Source organism: Catharus ustulatus, chromosome Z (genome assembly GCF_009819885.2).
Source record: "Catharus ustulatus isolate bCatUst1 chromosome Z, bCatUst1.pri.v2, whole genome shotgun sequence".
Taxonomy (NCBI): domain Eukaryota; kingdom Metazoa; phylum Chordata; class Aves; order Passeriformes; family Turdidae; genus Catharus; species Catharus ustulatus.
In genome coordinates this window covers 28021081-28038052 of record NC_046262.2, presented here as the reverse complement: position 1 = coordinate 28038052, position 16972 = coordinate 28021081, and the positions used below count along the sequence as shown (strand labels likewise).

The 16972-nt window shown below is 40.2% G+C and overlaps 1 protein-coding gene across 3 annotated transcripts in view; it reads right to left on the bottom strand.

The window, feature by feature from the left end:
• SLC1A1 (solute carrier family 1 member 1) overlaps nucleotides 1-11997 on the bottom strand; it is a 54637-nt gene extending 42640 nt beyond the window's left edge. Inside the window, exon 1 of one of the 3 annotated variants that reach the window (XM_033085899.1) lies at nucleotides 11929-11997. Coding sequence is in view for 2 of the 3 variants with exons in the window: in XM_033085897.2 (XP_032941788.1) it covers nucleotides 11682-11772 (91 nt within the window). In the remaining variant the exon portion in view is untranslated. Of the gene's footprint in view, nucleotides 1-11681; nucleotides 11824-11928 lie in introns of those variants that run through there. The other 2 variants (XM_033085897.2, XM_033085898.1) reach the window with 2 other exon arrangements.
• Between the last annotated feature and the right edge of the window lie 4975 nt (nucleotides 11998-16972).

Below are 16972 nucleotides of genomic sequence, written 5' to 3'. Positions count from 1 at the left end.
TTAGAAATTCAGGGGAACAGACTTGCTTTTGTACTGGAAATGGACATATATAGAACCTTTAAATTCTCATCTCAATAACCCAGTTCAACTTGGGAATTTCTTCTAGGAATTGTAATGCACAAAAGGAAGCGTGGTCCAGCATAAACATATTTCACATGGTAACCACTGCTCTTAACATCACATTGATTATAGCAGCCCTAAATAGAGACAAAGTCTTATAAAAATCTCAGTTTCTCTAGATGAATGCTACTGATAACTCCATTATTTCTGAAATTAAAATGGACAATTACTTTTAACAACCTTAAAATACACTATAGTCTGCAAAGTTGCTTCTATATATTAGCATTCCTCCTTATTTCTATTATTATTAGCAGTAGTAGTAGTAGTAGTAGTTTATGGAATAGTTTGCTTCTACTTTTTGAAGACCAAAACATCACTGTTCCTACTTGCCCTCTTCATCTTTCCTGTTTCAACCACTCCACCCTTCTTCTCGTCCATGATAAATTAGTTTTACTTCTTTTCCATCTCTTCTCTTCGTTTTTCCTTCTTGTCCACATGGCTAAGTTATGTTATGATTTTTACCATAAGAGCAATCTTTTACTTACAGCTAAAGATTACTTAAGCTCCAGATTTCTACAATATTGGGCAGATGTGAAGAATGATGATGGAATCAACTGTACAATCCCATATCTTTAACTTAATTTTAAAAGGAAAATACATCCTTGTAACTATGCATAGTACAGCACATGCTGTATGTAGCACTAGATCTACCACACCTACGCAAGCCTAAGGCTTTACAGGATCTAGGAGATGATGTCTGTTTGTACTAAGCTGGCAGAATCAGCTGGGCTGTGTATATATGTTCAGTGAGTCCACCATAGAAATAAGGTAAAATGTGTCTTGAGAGACCATCATGTTGAGGTTCTGTCTATCTGCGAAATTACTTCTGTGACATCTGGGTATCTGGTGAACAGTAATTTATTACATTTGATCTTCATCTGGAGTGTCTCTGCACATTGTTGTTCCTTCTGAAATGTTGTCTAAATTCTTGATGTGAGAACGATTATAGGGCTACTACATTTTTCTTCAAGTACCTTGCTGCAGTTCATGACACAGATTTGGAAATAGTTAAAAAAACCTCCACACACTCTGTTCAAAAAAATTGCATCGTCTCTGGGTTTACTTATACTAGTATACATGGGGTGAGTCATAGATTGTCCTACAGCTATTGTAAACTTATAAAAACGTGCTGGCCATTCAGCAGCCCCCTAAGCAACCCATCATGGAGACCATTTACTATTTTAGGAAGTGATAGCTAAACCCTGAAGCCTTTTTTTTATTATTATGTGTGGTCAACAAAACATAGATTTTGAATTTGAATCCTGAGTATTTGAATCTGTTCAGTAGATGCATTCAGTACTTATTTGCTTTACATCATTACCATTGTGGGTAAGCTGCTCTTCAGAACCTGATTACATCCGTGATAAGAAGATGGCATGATAGCATGCCCCTTTACTTTCTTTACCTTTACAGGTAGAACAACTCACAATTTAGAAACAGATAACCAAAGTCCACATGCCAGCTTCTATTTCTCACTGATAGAAAATATAAAACAGAAAAAGATGTTACCTAACAGGTTATATACACGTTATATACACTCATGGATGAGAACACTGGTTTGGGACGCAGTTTTAATTGACAGGGAGTTCTTCATCAGTGTGCATGACACTGAAGAAGCAGCCTATCACCTTCACCTCCCACTGACTTCATTATGTGAATGATCCTTAAGAATGAACCATAAAGACAATGAGAAAAGGATTCCAGTATATATTTTTGTAGAACCAATAATGTATTTTGTAAAATGATCTGTTCTGCAGTACATGTAGTGCTCTGGAAAAAAAAGCTGTGGTATTTATTTTTCCTGTTACCTTAAAATTTCATAATATGGAAATTCCTTTTCACTGAAGCAGAGCTAGTGACCCTGACTGATGCTGATAGACATTGTGGAAAATACAGGAATTTTGCTTTGACACAGTATTGAAAAAAGAAAAAAAATATTACATTGTGTAAACCTGGTATTATTTAATATCTATTGTGCTATTAACTAAGTGATTAAGCTCTTCACAATCTCACATTATATGCTACACACACGTGACAGACTAAAACACAATTACTTCTATCATTTTGGTGAGTTTTAACTGGATTAACTTCACATCAGATGATTCATGGAACTGAAAAGGCTAGCAAACAAAGTTCACTGACTTGGTTTCAAAAATCAACACAAAATATTCAATATAACATGTCAACTTGCAGCACAGGCAGGAAACAATTTTTCAGTGTGATACATTCTCAGTCCGTTAGTAATATTTTATAAATCAATTTTGTATACTCTCTCCATAGAGTTTCTCTTATCACCATCTGTTTCAGTGCAAAGAAATATAGTGCCAACTATAGAACACTAAAAGAGAGTACAGAAATTTCACGACCATAAGGCACACCGGACTATAAGGTGCACCCCCCGGGAGTCACAAAATTCACAACTTCGTAGATCAGATAAGGCGCACCGGCCTATAGGGCGTACTTTTTTTTTGCAGCAAGGCTCTGCCCCCAGCTCCCTCCGCATGGTTGCTGGTCGAGACCCTGCCTCAACCCGGCAGCCATTGGCCCCTGGGCCCACCTGTACCCAGCAGGGGCGGTGCCGTAGGCTCCCAGGCCTGCCTGTATCCGGCGGGGCCGGGGCATGGCCACCACCCCTCCGTGCCACCTCACCGGGGCCGGGGGGTGCCTGTGTAGGGGCCATCCCGCCTCCACGGGGCTGGGGGGCGCCTCTGGAGGGGCGGCTTCGCCTCCACGGGGCCAGGGTGTGCCTCTGAAGGGGCAGCTCCGCCTCCATGGGGCCAGGGCGTGCCTCTGGAGGGGCGGCTCCGCCTCCACGGGGCCTGGCTATGCCTCTGGAGGGGCGGCTCCGCCTCCACGGGGCCAGGGTGTGCCTCTGGAGGGGCAGCTCCGCCTGTACAGGGCCGGGGCGTGCCCGCCGCCACTCTACCTCGCCTCCACCTGGCAGCCATGGCCCTGCTGGCTCCCCCCATAGCTCGCAGCTCTCACTTCCGGGTAGGCAAATTTTTTTGAACTTTGTCCGTCAGATAAGGCGCACTGGACTATAAGGCACACTTCCGGGTTCCGGGGAAAATTTTAGTCAAAAGGTTGCGCCTTATAGTCGTGAAATTACTGTATTACTAATGCTTATAAACATATTATTTCAGCTGTTTTTGCATCATTTTTTAATACTTTCTAGTGTCACACTTTTTACTGTTTTACACTCTACTTGACAATGTATCTTCCAATAAACATACTGATGTTGATTGAAAAAAGAAGATTCTTAGAAAACCACTAAGGTATACAGTTTCAGGGGTATAATTACATGGCAACTAATCTTAACTCTCTGGTTGCATGTGTTAGCCAGACTACCAGCTTTCTTACAAAGACATGTGAAGAAAAGTTCTCTCAGAAATCTTCCAAAAGAAAGTTCCCATATCAAGTCTTGGCTTATATTTAGAATCTCTAGTAGCAATGTGTAAGAGAATATGTGCTTGCTCTTCCTGATGCCTTCTGATTATCCTGTTGAGGGTGCAGTGGTTGTAAATTCCTTCATACGAGGAAACACATTGTCATCTGACTGCAGAGTGAGAAAAGTTCAGGTAGACAGTGACTCTCTGTGATGGACCTTCAGGAATGAAGGCAAGGTGGAGCGCTGGCCAGAGGGGAAAAAATCAGCTTCTCCAGTGTGGGAATACTTTCTTTACTCACAGTAGGTTTGAAGGCTACCACAAGCAGCAAACTCACATAACTCCTGCTACTTTCCATGCTGCAGGAGCCTGGAACAGGTCTAATAATATAATAATAACTGCCTGTAGCAGTCACCACTAACACAGAGCAGCCTCTCTGCTATGCAGCCCTGCACAAGGCACGCCTCACCCTTAATCAAACCAAGGGCAGTTAGTTCACTCACCCAGGAAAACTGAAATATTCTATGGCTATAAAAATGGCTATTTTCCTGTGACTATGTGACCACAGTTGTACTGAATCTGAACCAGTACTCCCTCCAAACATGCAGAGAGCTAACCAGTTTGATGATTTAACAATGTCTCCTATTGGACTCTGCTTTCTTCTCCTTTATTCAAACAGACTGTTGATGAATTCCACTTGTACATATCTTCCAAATATTTCCCATGTGCAGATGCAACTTCTTTCAGAGAAAACCAAGAAAAAAATATACTGCAAGAAAAACCTTACAACTGTGCTTCATATAGCTAGAACTCTTGTATAGAATCTATCACTGTAAAAATAAACTAAATTTTACAAGAGATTTTTTTTCACACTTTTTCAACCAACTGGTTGATTTACTATGTTTGTGAAGTTCTGTGCTTACAACCTTAAGATAACAAATTTATTTCTTTTATAAACAAGGTTATGTCATAAATTAAACCATCTGGGGAAAATGACAATTCTTTCCCAGCAACTACGCAACCTACATTTCTTCATGAATTTGGGTGTGTCCTGGTGAAAGCACCTGTTCTGTTGCAAAATACTGTGTGAAACTGAGGTTTCACAAAAAGTGAATCCAGTGTCGAACAGACACAATGGAGGACTACAGGGTAATTAAAAGAATGAAGAGCCTACCTTTTGAAAGGAGATGAAAGATTAGTTTGTCCACCAGGGATGAGTGAGGTAGAAATACAGAAAATGGAGCAATATTTTAATTATTGGATGCACAGTGAAACTGAATACATTTATAGTGGAAATTGTAAGGCTTTCAACCACCATATTGAAGAATACAGCTTCCTAGGAGGATATACAGCATCAAATAGCCTATCCAGATTTAAGATGGAGCATGATATGTAACAGAATTTTATCTACAATGGTGTAACCTGAAGCAGCAGAGGTTAGATATGATAACTCAAGGCATATTCTTTTATCTTATATTCCTGTGTTTTACAATAAAATTGAAAGGTAACCTGACAACAGTAACTTGTCTTTCTTCTTTTGCAGACCTTCCTTATGACACCTTTCAGATATCAGTTCTAAAACCATTACCCTTCTCCTTCATCTCATCCATCTATGATGTGTAAGCCTGCTTTAATTATGCAGTCATCCAGGCATGTTTAGGTCTTACTGCTTCCATAATGTCACCAAATGCACCACATTTTATAAAGCAGTGCTTTTGTTTAGACGCCTTTTCTCAGTCGTTTCAGTAATTCATGTTCCCTAGTTTTAGCATCTAATGTTTTGCCTATATGTCTAACACACTACAGCACCATTGGCACCATTACAACGCCACACACACACAGACACACAAAAACCCCCCTAATTTTTCACCCTTCCTTGTAGAAGTCCACTGATCTTCTATTCTCTTTCCATAATCTTTGCTTACTATCCCAAAACTGTATAAGATGGATAGCCCGGTAAATATTAGCTCAGCAGAGAATATTAGAAAAAATGCATCTTCATTTAATACCTCTAAAACACACAAGAAACTAAATGGTTGGCAGTAGTATAAGAAAGGTGAAAGGCTAGTAACTGGAAATATCTGCCAGATTCTGACCACTGTTATTGCTTCTTTGATGAGAGAGAAGGACAGTAAACAGGACATTCTGTTCTAGCTCTCCCCTTGCTGAAAGAGCAATGGAATGATTGTGCGTAAGATAAGCAGCTGTAAAGGCAATTTAGTGGACACTAAAGATAGACAGATAGTACCATGCAGAAACACTGTTATTCTGAAAGTAAGGAACACATCAGAACATTGAGAAATCAGATATATGACCCAGAAAATTAGCTCAGAATAAGCAAGGCCAGGTTGTTTGCCATTCCAAAAGCATAAAAGGACCATGACATTCAAAATGCTAACTCCAATACAGCCCTGATCATCAGATGTTATACAGATGTGTTCTCACTGCACAAGATAATGTTGTGGGACTGTAAGTACAAATGCCTTGTACAAATCCTATGGGGCATTTGTGGGGAAAAAAAAAAAGTAATTTCCAAACAGCACAACTGTTGTTCATGAGTAGTCTCAACCAGAACATTATCTTTTCTTAATGGGGTATATAAGATGAAAGTGTCTTTATTTCTAAAATGTAAATATAAAAGAAAAAAAAAATGCTAATACAGCAATTACACTGTTGTATCTTCCCTTAAATAAATTGTGAAATTGGACACAGTAAATACTTTGCTGATACTAGCACTGGTGTTCTTGCTTCAAATGTAAAAATAATACTGGTATACTTTGGTAGTTTGGGGATTTTGCAGAGTGTAAATTGACATTAGGCTCACTCTTTCCAAAGATATAAAAATTCAACTCTAGTCATAGTTTCACTTCACTCACATAAAGTGAAACCCAGAGACTGTGTTATAACAAATAATAGAACAGGAGAATCTTACATGCCAGAAGAAGAAATAAAAGGTGGGTTTTCTTTGCTTCAAAACACCTCAAGACCAAAAGAGTCATTACACTTAACTTCAATTACCTTTGAATTCTTCCACTGGCTGACTTCCTGGCTTAGACCATTTTTGATCCTCAGTATGTGGAACTCTCAGATGAAATTATTTGTAATTCTGCATTTTACTTTTCATTGTTAAAATTAAAATCAGACATTTTCTCACAATTGCTGTGTTTCATACATTTCTGAAAAGATCCCAACCTATATCAAACTGTTGGCAAGTGCTACAGAGAAACACAGTTATAAGAATAATCACTGTCCAGAGAGGCATAAGAAGTCACAAGTATCATCTAGGCTGTTCTGAGGCACAGCAAGAAGAAAACAGTATTCCTTTCAATTTCCATGCTACCACAGTTGACTTGAAATATCTAGTCTTCAGTTTTTATAAATTCCAAATTAATAAAATGCTATGCTTCAGAATTCAAGAAAGGAATTGAACGCTTGGCTGACTACTATACTTGTCAGAAACAAAGCAATAATTCTTTTGTTTTATTATATTCCTCTGAACTTCTTTCCTGCTAGTTTTGCTGGTGTATTTCAAGAGACTATAAATCTGCTTCATTGTTTGGAATCTTACCACTGTATTGTACAAGCAAGAAATGGTATTAAAGACAGCCTAAATTAAGCTAATAGGCCACTTTTTGGTAAGGGTACAAGGAGGGAGAAATGGAAAATGACAATACCTTACTTCATATCAAGAATGGGTTTTTGCTATTTAAATTGCAATTGCTGAAGACAGAAGAAACTTACTTTCAGAAAGGCTTTATAGGTCTTTGGGGTTTAGAGGCTGCAGTCTACATTTGCAAAAGAAACTCAGGAATATGGTGAGCTTGCTGGATTCAGGTGGTCTTCTGCATAAGGAAAGGCCATCAACAGAGTGATAGGTTACTAATTGTTCCATTGTTTTCTTCATCCTTTGAGACATTCATTCTTGTAAGAATGCACTGGTGGGCTTCCAGTAATGCATAACTACTGCTATAAAACCAGATGTCAAGTGCCCTCGTGTCTGATTACAGAGGGAGCATAGCCTTTTATTTAGCAGGTGTGAATGCACCTGACATGTCTAGAAACAAATCTTCTTAGAGTGAGACATTGCTACTTAATATTATAACATAAAATAATAACTTCCATTAATATTATAGAAAATAAAGGCATATAAACTGCTAGGGGGATATAATAAAACACAAAACAGAAGATTCAGTGGCGACTGCACTTATCAAATCCTGGCACATCACTACAGTCACAACACTAAAAGTTTCTGTAGTGCTGGTGTTACAACAGGAACTATGCATTTTTTTAATCTCACTCTCAAAGGCGGGGAAAAGGAGGTCTGATGCAAGCCTGAATCTTTCAACAGAACCGCACAAGCAGAGCATCTGATCCTGCGGAGACTGAATAAATTCACTTCAGAGGTAGAAGAGTCAGGTATTTAGGCATGCTCCAACCTCAGCACCTGAATCCCGCACTCTCTATCACTCCATCCCTGCTTTACATCACCGCTTGCTGCTGCTCGAGTTCTTTCGCGTTCTCCGGCCGCCCGGCCCCGGCTCTCCCCAAGCCACCTCGGACAGCTCCCGCCGCCCTGGCGCCGCTCAGCCCGGCTCCTAGGACAGCACCAAGGCTCCTTTTCGAGGTGTCTAAGGTGTACAGCCTAAGCACTACGTACATACCTGAAGAGAAGAAGGATGGAGGAAGCTAACAGCAGAGCACAAAAGTGTTTATCGCTGCCTCACACTGAGACTGCACTAGCACACTCCTGCTGAACAAAGGGCTGAAGAAAGGACATCTGCCATTCACAGTCTCCTGTATCATTATCTTCCTCCTTCTTTATCAATCTCAATATTGCATTTCTCACATTTCCACATGAATACCTGAACAATGTCCCACACATTGCTGTTGAGAAAATCCCAATGCCAAGTCACAGACAGGGTCAGAGGTACCTGAAGTCCTGAATCTGTTCAGGAAGTGACAGACACCCCATTCAGTGATTAAAATTAAAAGTACTTGTAACCTGCAAATTTAGGTGAACTGAATTGCTCAGAATAATCTTTTCCAGACACAAATATATATGTATATGTAAAACTGCAACTTCTTTGTGTACAATTTCTGAGAATGCAAAATTATCTTGGCTCTAGTATAGCATGCTACAGCAACTCAGTGCTTTGGACCATATATACACAAATTACCTACACTTTAATATCCATGGTAAGAAAAAGCGAAGAACAGTACAGTATTACAGGTTATCAGGCTATGACATGGGGACTAATGAACAAGTACTTACACATAATCAGCCTTTTACTTTCATGACTGGTTTGTCTGCATTGCAGTAGTGACCTTTTGGCAACAAAGTAATGACAAAAAGAAATACTCTAGGAGAAACCTGCGAAGTGTGACTTAAAAGCCTCTGTATGCAATTGCCCTTTGGACATCTGTTTCAGGGTGAGTAATTTTCAGGGATATTTCTGGTTTATTTTGTCTGATTGTACAATCTGGAAACAACGTAACTTTCTATATAAAGGGCTGAAGAAGCACTTGAAGCAAGTTGACTTTTATACCACTTTTGTTAGCTCAGTTGCTTTGGGTTCGGTAATGCCAGGATAACAAAAAGGTGCAAGATACACCTCCTTTTGCAGGTATTTGTGTGAGGCTGCTGCTCTCCTGGTTTTGCATGTGTTCACATCAGCTTGGTGGCCCAAAGTTATCTCTCTTCTAAGGCAGGGAAAATAACCACTTGTGCCTAAAATTTTGTTACATTCAGGTGTTTCCACCCAAAAGACACGACACACAAGATATTTCGTGTTCAGGTTTTAAATTATACCCCCAGCCCCACACACTGCTATGAAAGAAATTCTGGTATTTTTGAAAATGGAAAGAACAGGCAAAGGGTTGAATGCTTGATATAGCATAAAATAATTACTCTTGAAGGAAGAAGTGTTCGGAGTTCTGAGGGGGTTTCTGTCTGTTTCTGTCTCTTTTCAGAGACATACACAAAAAACCAGCAAAAATTTTCAGCTCAGTAAGGGTACTAGCAAAGATAAGCATGTTTCTGTTGGATGCTGAACATGGCTCAGACAATAATGAGCAAAAGTCCCGATTCCTTATGACAGTATAGGATTATCAGGTACTTTGCATAACAGCTGGACAGCTTTCACAGCATATTTTCACAGCTTGATGCATTTATTACTTCCATACATTTCTGAAAAGCCCATTTTCTTCTTTCAAAATGAGGTACCACTCTTCAGTTCATAAATGCTACATTCTTCTTCCAAACTAACTAGATGAACAAACTTCAGACCAATTTCCTAGGGTATATTAAAAAATATTGAATATGTAAATTTAATTATGAAGGGTTTGTGGACTCTAGGTATTTTACAAACTTCCCTGAAGCTGTAGTAAAACAATAATACAATGTTTAACTTCATCTTTACAAGGGTTTCACTGTTCTTCTTGTGTACCTTACTTCACCTTTGAGAAATACTGGAAATGCTCCAGACACACCATTCCTTGCAAAAGGTAATTTGGTCCAAGGCTCACAGAATTACTATGAAGTCTCTCTTTGACAGTACTATAGAGCTCCCCTGAGTTATGGACTGTTAATTACAGTGCAGCAGGCAGAGATGTTGAAGGACACAGCAGGTGTTGGGAGCCTTTTCTCTCCCTGGAAATTCCTGTTGAGTATTAGGGGAATTGGGGTCAATTATCCCCACAGCTCCTGCACTGTCACACTTTGTGGCTCTCAGAGAAATCTGATTTCAGAATGGTGCACCTGGAGAATCACATCACACTCTTCAATTCTAACTAAGTCACCGAAGATACTAAGAGGGGAATATTTCTTAATCACTTCTGTAAATTGGAAGTAAGTATGTCAACTCCTGGAAGAGTCCCTGACAGAAGTATGTGAAAAAGCAATTGTACACAAGCAAACATAGACATAGAAACACACTCCTCCGGTTGTACAGTCACATTTTCAAAGCAAGGCCCTTAGCACTTAGTATGCAAAACTCACAAAAATCTTCCCTCTTTGAAAGAGGTGAGAAAAACCCAAATATCTTTCAAATACTGATTGCATTGAGGAAAACACACATGTATATGTAAGCACAGTTCTGATCACAGCTTATAAAAACAAATTTGCACCAAAATAGGCATAGTCCAGCCAAAGTTCAAATTAACAGAAAAGTCATCTCAAAGAGACCCAGACAGCAAGTTAAGTATTTTTAGCACCACTTTTCCACAGGAAAAACAATGTGAACAAGGCTCTCCAAACAATAACCAGGAGAAAATGAAATAAGGTGTGTAAATAGGGCCAAAATTACGCTCTATGGAAAAGCCTCTTCATCTAAATAACTTGATGTATTTTCTTCGCCCTCTTTGCCCACTTATTCTTAGTAAGATGGCGTTCAACTCGTTTCCCCTTCAGAAACTTGTCGACGTACAGGGAAGAAATCCTGCTATCCTTACCATGATGGCCCTGAAAACCTGTCTGAAAGCCGGGTGGCACTGCCAGACGTTTCACCCCCGAAAACCCCTCCGAAAGCTGGGCGGCACTGCCAAACTTCCAGCCGCACCTCTCGCTTGGGCCATCAGAAGCTCTACAAAGCCACCTCCACCGCTCTCCGGCCCTGCAGCGTCCGTCGGCGGGGCTGCCACTGGTAGACAGCAGTAGGCAGGGGCCGCGGCCCCCCCAAGAGCCGCAGCGGCCACTCGGGGCTGCAGAGCCCACCCGAGGCTGCAGAGCCTGCCGTGCGGACCCGCAGCACGGAGGGCTCACAGCGCCCGGGGGCCCTCTCCACAGGGCGGTCTCACCCCGCCGATCACCGACCTTTGCCACGGGCCGGCGGGACGCGCGCAGGGGCCGGCCCGGCCAGGAGGGCCCCGCGCTCCCCGCTGCCGACCCGACCGCCCGGGGCTGCGAGTGCCGCGTCTCTCCGCGCCCAGCCCCGCTCCCGCCCGGCCGCCGCGGCACCGCGACACTGCGGGACTCCTCTCCGCGGCGATGCCCGCCTTTCGGGCGGATCGTTAGCATGGCCCCGCGCCTCCCAGCCCAGCCCTACGGCCGAGCAGCACCCCTCGCCCCGCCGCGGACTCCGGTCGGGCGCCGCGCCACCCTGGAGCCCGCCAAGGCCGTGCCGGCAAGGCCGGGCGGGGGGCGGCGGCGCCGCGCTCCCTGCCTGCCCCCGCGCTCACCCGCCAGCACGGCGGCCACCGTGCTCAGCAGCAGCCAATTCTTCCTCACGACGCTCGGGCACAACAATCCCTTCTTGAGCGCCCTCGCCATGGCGGGGGTCGGGGGGCTGGGGCGGTGCGCGCCGCGCGGCGCGGAGCGGAGCGGAGCCGTTTCGGGCCGGGCCGGGCCGTGCCGTGCCGCGCCGAGCCGAGCCGAGCCGAGCCGAGCCGGGCCGCCTGCGTGCACTCCGCGGGGCTGCGCGCTTACCGCGGGGAGGCGGAGACGTTGCGCTTCACCTGGCAACCGGAGAGCCCGGCCCCCTCGCTCGGCCGGCCCACCTGCGGGCCAGCACACCCATCCCCTGCCCAGAGCACTGGGGCGGCAGGTACACAAATGTCTAGTAGGATTTGCCCCGGAGATTTGCCCCTGATAGGCTTAAATACCAAAATAGCGAAGAACCGTTTATTTCGTGTGCAATTCACTGGCAATGGCCTCTTTCTTCCTCCCCACCATAAGCTTGATTATAGTACATGTAATATTTGAACCCGGTTCCCTGTGCAGCTATGGTTTTCAACATGTCTATAAACGTGTTGATTTTGGTTGTCAAACCCGTAACTCAACGGTAAGTGCAAAAAACAAACAGCCAAGCCCAACTACAATCTACCATTGTCTTGCTGAATGGCATGATGGAGAGAGCAGAATGAAAGTTTAATTTATCTCATTTAATTTCACTTGATATCATCCATTTCAGAACATACACTAGTGAGGGTTGCCTAATTTCTTTCTATAATAACTGGGTAACTAAGGCCTGAAGAAGATCAGCAAAAACTGCAATTGAAACCTTGTCCCTTTTGCTCTTCACATGAATCTGGCTGTTTTGTGTGACATCTTGGAGAAAGAGACAAGTATATGCTTTGCTGAGTCAGGTAAGAGTACTGAAACCCACCTGGATATAAAGCAAGACCTGTCATCAATGTCCAGTGTTAAAACTTGGACCTAGCTGCATAAATTCATATAGAGATGCCTAAAACTGTCCATATTTTTCAGATATGTAGAATAACTGCAGTGATTTGTTTGCATCTGTCATCAGGAGAATTTAATTTTAAAAATAAGAGGAAGCCTAGTGGTGGAAAGGAAGCAGATGAGAAAGTATCATATTAGTTTAATTAAGTCATAAAAGGTTTCATACCACTTAAAAGGAAGGCTGGCATATTACCACATTACAAGATACAGCAAAGCAAAACAAAAATAATGAATGCAAAGGAATGGTAGAAACACCATGACTATGCCTAGACTTTGGTATAGAAATGTCACAATGTATGAGTGGTGCTAAAGAGACACAAGAGGAAAAAGGCACATTGGGTTTTGGGGTGCGCAAGGTCAGGCAGAAGAGCTCTGACTTTGGATCTCATTGCCACAGGGTGCATGTTAAAAATTTTTGTTTAATTTCCTCTTGTATATAGCTGGAGTCTCAGATATTACCTTCAGTAAGTCAAATGTCTGGTCTGTCCTAGGAGGTGGTAAATTGGTGCCTCTTTAGACAGTAAGAACAAAATTATTTGCAAGACATCTTCTGAATTCAGGCCTTCCTTTAATTTTCTCTCTATTCACCTTCTCACGTATCCGTTCTTACAACTTACTGTGCTTCTCTTTTGAGCTGTTGTGGTGAGCTAAGAGAAATTATTCCAATTCAGTTCCTGAAGACTAGCTAAGACTTACTTTTTTGTCTATGCAGCTTGTGTATTTGTCTTAATACTAAGGTATTAAGTATCCTTTTTTCACATTAAGGATTTCATAGTACCTTCTTGGTAGATCTAGAATTACCTGCAGCATTCTTGGGATAGAAAAATGCCCTTCTGCACATATAAAACAATGTGATTGTACCTGATATATTTCTTCCTGGACCTTGCAATACCTTAAAGGAGTTGCACAACCTCAGAAAAAACATAATGCAATTATGCTTTACAACTTGTGAAAACTAGAGACAGATCTTATTTTTGTGTTCTCCATCAACAAGATGATATATATGGAATAGTGTTGGAGACCTACTTCTATGTACCTTTTGTTTCCTGTTACAGTGCAATGTTCTATTCTTTTCTGCTAGTGTTTTGTCCCTAAAAATATTCAGGCTGGTAAAATAGGAATGTTTTAAACAGTCTGATGAGCAAGCTGTTTTAAATTTAATTTTCCTATTACGGAATGATGGACATTGGCTTTGATCCTGGATGTAGAGTCAAGCTGGCAGTTTCTGTAAAGGCAGCTGTAAATTGAAAACTCAATATCACAAAAAAAAAAGTATCTTAATAAAATGGAAAAGAAATGTAGCCCAAGCCCATGGATCACTCTTCAAATGTTGAAATTATTTTAAAAATTAATTCATCTGTTAAAAAAAGAGTTAGAGACATAATACTTTGTGAGACTAATTGCTTGTAGACCTAGTAAGTGCAGCTACTGAGCAAACATAAATCTAAATTCTATTTAAAGCATTTTTGTCTTTGTCTGATTTGGAGACATCCTGGAATGGCTATGAAATTAATAGAATGCATTTGTGAGAAGATGTCAATGCACTTTATCTGTAAAGATGATAAGAATATATTCTGTAACTATGTTGATCACTGTTACAAAGTTGTCAGAGTAGATAATGGTTAGTACGAAAAAATGCTTTAATTTTTTGTGTTTAGTTTGGGTTTTTTTAAATGTTAATGAAACATATGGAGGAATCTGTCTTGAAAATGTGAACACTGTCCTGGGAAACAATGACTTACATTGACCATGTATGATTTTTCTTTTATTTCCTGAAGGCTAAAATCATTCAGATTACTTTGTTGCAGAATGAAGAGTGTACATAGATAACCATTCTATTGACAAGTTATTACCACATGGTCACCTGACAACTACACAGCCCTGTCTCAACAATAACTCCCAATCTGTAGAACTGTATTAATTACATTTTAAGTTAATTACTTAAGACCAAGATAGGAATATTTTCAACATTTTGGGGCATATGAGTATTTCAGTGCTGGGAGATGCAGAGCAGTCCTACTAGAGCATGTACAGTACACTGCAGTGCAGAGTGGAAGTGGAAGTGGAAGCTTGCCCTTTAATACATCTTAAAAAAGAGTCTTCAGTGATTCTGCTTAAGACAGGAAAAATCAATTCAGTTTTACTTACTTAGACCTTCAACTTTTTCTGCCCAGGTTAGCTCTTTAATATCATTTGTGTAAGTTTTGGTGGCCATTGATTTGTTCCATAGAAAACTAATGAAAGTGCCTTTTTCTTGTAGTTTATGGTGAGCATAGAAAATAAATTGCAACAACAGGGAATTAATGAATTCTCAAGTATTGTATTTTTTAAAACGGTTTGATAAAATAACACTATTAAAAAAATATTTCAAAAAATGTATGCTAATAATCTAAACAAAATACAGGTAGAATAATTGATGGTTTAATAGTTATCTATTTATCTATCTATTTATTTATTTATTTATTTATTTATTTATTTATTTATTTATTTACTTTTAATTTGAGACCATTCCACAAGATAGGAATTTTCCGATAGTTTTTAAATAACATAAAGCCATGAGTACCTACAACATTTGAAAACAAACTATCAGTTCCTGTCTCATATCTCTCGTCTTAATGAGAAAATAATCCAATAAAAATGGTATCATTTTTACGTTCAGTGAAGTGAAATAGCATGTGGAAGAAAATGCACAGAACTGTGTCTTATATCTGTAAATACTTTAGTGTTACCAAGCACCCAAAATAACAGATTTTTTCCTTATAGGCTGGAACATGCACTTCCTGACATCTGACCTCAAAGTTTAACTTCCATATATGCTATATAATATAACATATGTGATAAGAAAAAATATATTATAAAAAAAAATTCCTCCACTGAGCTTTACTTGACAGATGCACTGATTGTCCTCAATGGCAGAGCTGATGGGGTGCTGATTTTAGATCTGGGTCCATGATACTGGTTTAATAGCAATGATGCCTTTTCTTTCAGAGATGCTGTTTAATCCAGTGTAGATTTAAACTACCAGAACCTTTATTGGTATATTTAATTAAGCCAAACCTGTCTTATAATTTTAAGTTCATATATTTTTCTATTTCAGTAGCTGATTCTGAATGCACGGAGAGATCCATCCTATCTAAGAATATCCACAATATTACCAGTACGTGCTTAATCTTCTGTTCATGCAGGTTTTTCTACTCACCCTAAGACACCCTAAATCTTATCATGTTTTCTTCATGTTTTCTTCAACTGAGCTTTTTTAGAATTTTTGAATTATGGGTTAAAATACATTAATAGTAGATTTAAAAAGTCTGGATTTGGTCTAAAATTAACAGAGAGGACATTGGGGGGTTTTGTTTGTTAGGGTCTTGGTTCTTTGTTTGCTTGTTTTGGGAGGGTGTCAGTGGGTGTTGGGGATTAGTTTTGTTTTGTTTCATTTTTTCTTAATTAAATGAAACCCTGTGCCAGATCAATGGAATTTTTATCTTTGCTGGAGTCAATGGGATCACAGCTGTGAAAAAGACAACAGCTGCAGATGGGATTTTTGTTTACTAGCTTATAGCCCTCTAATACTGAATCTGTTTTTCCTACCAAAAACCAATTTTATTCCATCTCAAGTAAATGTTATTTTATCAGCCATTTTTCACTGCTGGTATCAAAATTCATCTGTGCCAAACTAACATTAAAAAATAAAGATGAAAACATACTAGAATTCCTTGATAATAGTTTACCTGTTATACTTTTAAAACCTTGGATGTGGAATCCTACATTCTAGATCACATCTGGGTTTTTTTCTAAATTGTGTTCTAGCCCAAATAAAGATACTGTGTATATTGTCATTTATTTTAATGAAATTTGGAAGATGTTGTGTCCATGTCTTACTTGGAGGAATTTCTATCAGTGAGAATTTTTTTTTTGGTATTATTTTTCTTGTTTCAACTAGTGCAAATATTTAATACTGTGCTTGTGTGTTTTCCTGGCTGCAGACATTTTATATTGTAAGAAGTAGGAAAGCAGAGTGGGAAGGTAGCATCAAATGTGTTTCACAGATCGAGATTTAACTGGTAGCTATGCACTATTCACAGAAGGCTGAAGGAAAACAAAGCTCTGAAAATCACCACAGGCAGATAACGTTTTACAAAGTCCAGAATTTCTCATTTGCCTAGGAAAGTATGATGGCTTATCTGTGAAGTGATCATGAACTAGCAGCTGTATAAATCCAGGTGCATACTGTGGTAATGATTTTAAAAATGTTTCTTCATTTTCTTAAAGACTCAGCCACTTAGGAGTC